Source organism: Fukomys damarensis, unplaced genomic scaffold, assembly GCF_012274545.1.
Source record: "Fukomys damarensis isolate Sample0158 unplaced genomic scaffold, DMR_v1.0_HiC HiC_scaffold_19, whole genome shotgun sequence".
NCBI classification, from domain to species: domain Eukaryota; kingdom Metazoa; phylum Chordata; class Mammalia; order Rodentia; family Bathyergidae; genus Fukomys; species Fukomys damarensis.
In genome coordinates this window covers 67,742,579-67,748,068 of record NW_022900931.1, presented here as the reverse complement: position 1 = coordinate 67,748,068, position 5,490 = coordinate 67,742,579, and the positions used below count along the sequence as shown (strand labels likewise).

Below are 5,490 nucleotides of genomic sequence, written 5' to 3'. Positions count from 1 at the left end.
GGCGGGCCCAGGGGGGGGGGGGGTGTCGCTTCTCGGGGCAGGTCGGGTGGACACGGGCAGCTGCAGGCTCTCTGGGATTCCGCCCGTCACACACACTCTCAAAGGGGACTGTGACACACAAAGGGGTGCAGCCAGACGTAGCCAGCAGCCCCATTCTGTCTCCACACGTGTGGCAGCTCCTCAGGGCCATGCACAGGCTCTATCCATGGCGAGATGGGGGCACCACAGACCCCCTCACACCCGACACCCATCTCAGCAGGAGGAATCAGGGCTCCACGTGAGCAGGAGCCACAGCCACAGCCACTCCCAGGCTTACGAGATGGCAGGGACAAAGCAGAGCAGGGCCACCAGGCTGGGCCAGAGCACAGGGAGGAACTGTGAAGGGTCCTGGAGGGAGTTTCTGGTGACGAAAACGTTCTGCCTTCTCCATGATGACAGCCGCGCAATAGCACCTCAGAACCCACAGGACGGAGCCTGGAAAGTGTGGGTCTCACTGTAGACACACTGTCTCATTAAACCGCCTTTCCAAGTCTCTGAAGGGTCAACTGGGCTGCGAGCTTGAGCCTGCGACTTCCAGGAAGCCTTCCCTGACAGAGGGCACAGGCTTTCCACAGCCCGTCCAGGAGTTGCCTCCAGGCCTGGCAGGGCCAGGTCCTCAGTACCGTCATTCGGGGCCAACCCACAGGAGGGCAGGACACACCAGACGCAAGACGCAGCCCGGCACAGATGCTCCACCACCCTCCGAAGTGCCCAGGCCCACCTGGCAACAGAGCCCTGCCACCTCTCCTGCCAGTTCCCTGCCTCGTGTGCCACCATGGCCGGCAGCATGGCACACCCCTAGGACTCTCTCCACCTACTGTCCTCCAGCCCCCAGACCTCCGATCAGCAAGGTCTGCCCTCCAGGGCCCTCAGGACCGTCCTGCCCCAGCCTCCACATGGACATGCCTGCCACCCTGGGGCTCTCCCCAGCTCTTAGCAGGACTGATCACAGCCTGTCCTCCACAAACAGTGGCCAGTACCGCTCTAGCTGTGCTGTGAGTCGGCCCAACCTCGACCCAACCTTGCCGCAGGATGAGAACAAACAGCTCCAGCCCCCTGTTCCCCCTCGGGGGGAGGTGCCCATCTCTGGGTGCAGTCTCCTTTTTGGAGCAAAGGGAATCACCCCACCTTGGCAGGAAGTCTCCAAGATCAGCTGGGACAGGAAGCCGGGGAGAGTGAGCCTTCTACAGATGTTCAAGAGAGGTGGCGGTAGCAGCAGGCACCCGGTGCCCTGGGCCCTGCTGTGCCTTGGGCCCTGCTGTGGGGATGACCATCACCAGGCGTGTAACTGGCCACCAGGCCCAGCCTGCACCCTCAGCTACTCTGCCAGAAGAGCAGGAACAGAACAAGCCAAGGAGATGCACTGGGCCCGGGCCCACGCCAGAAGACCACAGGAGGAATCCTACACGGTCACCTTGCCTTTGGCGCACAGCATGGGGTCTGTGCCAGTTGGGGCCACATTTACCAAACCACCTGCCCATGCATCACGTGGCCCCACAACTGCAGCTCTGGAAAACAGCAAGCCCACAAGGATTTCCATGGCAGCCCTCCTTGAAAAAGCAAAACTGCAAAGCACTTGGACAAAACAAGTTCAACAGGGAACTGGCTGAGTAAATGACCACAACTGCTCCAAGCAGGGACAGCCCCGCAGTTGTGACTGGAAGTGACGTGGATGTCCTGAGGCACAATCCTGCTTTCCTTCTGTGAATCAGGGTCTAATTTACACCCAGTGGAACTGCTCTCTCAACAGCCTGAGTGGCAGCCAAGTCCTAAGGCACACAGGTGTCACAGAACTGAGACACAAGGGCAGGGGGGCTGTGCTACCCCTCTGTCTCCATCACATACCGACTCCTGGCAGGCACCAAGCTCTGTCCCCAGGGCTTGGCTGCACACAGCAGCTTCAGAGCACAGCCCTTTGTCTGAACTCCTCGTGCCTGGGACAAGGGGGCTGGAGATTTAACCAGAGCCGGGGTCACCGGTGTCCAGGGTCACACCGGCCCGCACCAGTGCTGACCTTGTAGACGTGCCGCCAGTTCTTGCCGTGGTCATTGAGCCGCTTCCAGATCATGCTCATGATCTCCGAGAAGGCCACCACGTTGTAGGTGAGGTCGGCGATCTCTGACATGAGGGAGCTGGACGGGCCCCAGGGGTCATTGCTTGTGGCCTCTCGGACCTTGATCTCGGCCTCTGAGTAGTTGTGGACGATGTTCTTCATCTGACGCCGGAGCGACGAGGTTGACATGGTGCCAGGTGGTGGAGTTGAGGCGCACAGCCCCCCGGGGCGTTGAGCGGTATGGCAACTCACAGGGGTTGGCCACACAAGGTGCTGGTAGATCACCACATCTGAGGGGAGAGAAGGTCTTCAGAAACACAAAGACAACACAGGCCAGCCCGATCCCCACCGGCCCTCAAGAGTGAGGATGAGATGCTGACAGTGGCCTGGGAGGTGCGGGCACTTGTTAACCTCCATCTGAAAAGTGCCCCATCCATCTTTCAGTTCCTCAAATGTGCCTGGCCCCTTCCTGCTCAGGTCTCTGCTCAGCGAGGCAGAACAGGCAGTGGCAGTTCACAGGCACATGCGGCACACCAGAGGTCCCCACTTCAACTCAGCCACTCCTTAGCTGGACCGACTTCCGCAGGCCTTAAGTTTTTGCACCTCAGTGTTCCTGTCAAATGAGGTCCTGTACCACAAATCAGGGAACTGAGGAACTGGTGACAGGAAGCACATAGCGAGGGCCAGCCATACCTGACTACCTGCCCTAAGGTCACGTTCTTCCTACTTCTCCACCAGGGACTCCACCTCACTTCCCAAATGCACACCCCAACACCACACTCACCATCCCAGGGGGCCTCATCGGTAGACTGTCACCCTTGTCATTTTAAACTCCTGATTCTGTAGTAGTTATGGCTAACCCACGGCCCCATGAGGAGTAGTGGCTCCCTACAGAGCCACTAGCCTGGAAGAGTCATTTAATAAATGCTGCAGGAAGAGGACAGCAAGAAAGACCCTGGAATGGGGCATCCGTGGCAGAATGAAGAAATGGGGGACAGCGAGCAGAGATGACAGGGAGGTGTCCCAGGGCAGCGAGAGGTGGGGGATAACTGGAGACTCTGAGACCCACAGGCAGGGAGGAGAGAGAAGGAACACAGCAGCCCCAGTGCTGGGTCCCAGCCAGGTACCAGGTGCTCTCTAGGAAGCAGGCATCTACTATCTCATTTAACACTGTAGCAGGACACTGGGCTCCTGAGGTTAAATTGCTCTGTCAGTCACCCTGAGAGTGATGTGACAGCCGCAACCCAAGACCCACCTGAATTCTTCAAAACTCATACTTTTAAATTTATCTAAATGAGCCAGGCATGGTGGCGCACGCCTGTAGTCCCAGCACTCAGGAGGATGAGGCAGGAGGATCGCTGTGAGTTTGAAACCACCCTGGGCTACATAGTGAGTTCCAGGTCAGTCTCAGCTACGTAGTGAGACCCTGCCTCAAAAAACCAATAAATAAATAAATAAATAAATAAATGAATAAATAAATAAAAATAAATTAACCTAAACGGAGCGGGGGATTTGGCTCAGTGGTGCCCCTGCCCACCTCCCAAGCTTAAGGTCCCGAGTTCGATCTCTGGTACCAAAAATAAAATAAAGTAAAATAGAAATAAATTAACCTTAACTAAGTTAGCTTTTGGTGACACCAATGACAAACAGAATGGTGAGGACCAAACAAATGAAGACACCAGCAGGCACTTCCACAGCTCCCATCTCACGCTATGCACCTCCTGAGTGCTGCACACACACTAACTCTGATGCACAACCACCCTGCGTGGAAGGAGACCCAAAGGTTACCTCCTTTACCCAGGGACACACACCTCACAGCTGAAACAGCCTTGGGGCCGAGGAAGGTCAGACGCCCATTCACTGAACCCTACGTGACCCAAGCCGGGTGGGTGAATGACAGAGGCTGCCGCTGCCTTCAACTCAGATGTTTCCACGTGAGAAAGAGCGGCCATGGTCCCAGGACAGGCTCAGCGAGACCCACCAAGACAAAGACACTGTCACAAATACGGGAAAAACAAGACCTGACAAGAAAGTGAATGAGGGAAGAGGGGAGAGTCAGAGAGAAACCTGGGCAGGGGGGCCAACCAGTGAGCCAAAGACATGACACAAACATGGGAAAACAGAGGCGAGGACAGACAGAGGCACTGAAACAACAGGACAAAGCAAATAAAGAATAGGAAAAAGTAAATAAATAGACAAGCATACAAACACTTGGGCCTGAGAAGTAAGAAACAAGAAAAATGGAATATAATGGAAAAGAACACGTTTAGGTTCAAATCCTAGCCACATCTGCTAACAGCAACGCAAACCTCCTCGAGATTTCGTAATGAAACCTCCTTAACTCTGAAACGAAAGAAAACAACGCCTACCTGGCAAGCTTGTTGATTAAGTACCATGGCACATACAGCGCTTGGCTCTGTGCCCCACAGATAGTAGCCGCTCAATAACACTGTTTGCTATTTTTATCAGAGAAGAACAGCACACTTGCAAGAGTGGCATCCTAAGATGCCCTATCTTAATACCACATGCTGGCTTCAAGTGTTAGAAAAAAGTATGCTACAACACATCCGAGCCAAGCTTTCACAAATACTGCTTAGAATGAGCGTTTTCAAGTTAAATTGACCCAAAGAAAATTATTCAATTAGGCAAAGCACAAATGACATGGCAAAATTCTTCAAGGGAAACTCAAGTGACTGATATCAAATGCTTACTGCATGAAACAAAATCTCTAAAGCATTTAAAAAACCAGAGGTCCCAACTGCACCCTCCACACCAGACAAGGAGCGGCACTCCACAGACACACCTCACTCCAGACGCACAGAAGCCTGAGAGGAAGGAACTGTGAACACTTCCAGTCAAAGTAAACCTAGGAAACCCAGCTTCTGGAGTCAGATGTCGCCTGCCCGATGCCACGGGGAGCAGCGGCTGATCCCAGAGCGAGGGGCATCACACCTCATCAGACTAGAAACCAGGAGGAAGGATTCATAGTGTAGATCCAGCAAACATTCCTGGAAAGGATCTTCGGAGGTTGGAAGCGACAGGGATGTGGGTAAAAACGAGACGTGAAGACCAGGACAGAGATATGCACCCGAAGGAGAAGACAGGCAAGGTAAGGCACCAACCCGGAAGACAGGCAGGCCAGATCCGGATAAGCATTCGCTGAAACAGGACAGGGATGGCAAGAGCCCCAGAACACCCCCATCTCCAAACCCTTCGGTAGAAACCTCGTAACACACGGGGTAAGCGCTCCACAGGGACAGCGGGGGACGGGGACTCGCGGACAGATACAGACCCGCAGGTTAAGACACGGGGCCGGGCAAGCCCGGCCAGGCGCAGAGGCACAAAGGCCGACACCGGCGACCACAGCTGAAAAACTGCGACGCCGGAGCGCAGGCCTC

General features: G+C 55.0%; 1 protein-coding gene across 1 annotated transcript in view; it reads right to left on the bottom strand.

Annotated features, from left to right (window-relative positions):
• The window catches only part of Epn1 (epsin 1), a 27,830-nt gene extending 23,752 nt beyond the window's left edge, over positions 1 to 4,078 (bottom strand). The window contains exons 1-2 of the mRNA XM_033766051.1: positions 3,904 to 4,078; positions 2,054 to 2,382 (exon numbers count right to left, since the gene is read on the bottom strand). Coding sequence (XP_033621942.1) covers positions 2,054 to 2,281 — 228 coding nt within the window. The 5' untranslated portion in view covers positions 2,282 to 2,382; positions 3,904 to 4,078. The remainder of the gene's footprint in view (positions 1 to 2,053; positions 2,383 to 3,903) is intronic.
• Between the last annotated feature and the right edge of the window lie 1,412 nt (positions 4,079 to 5,490).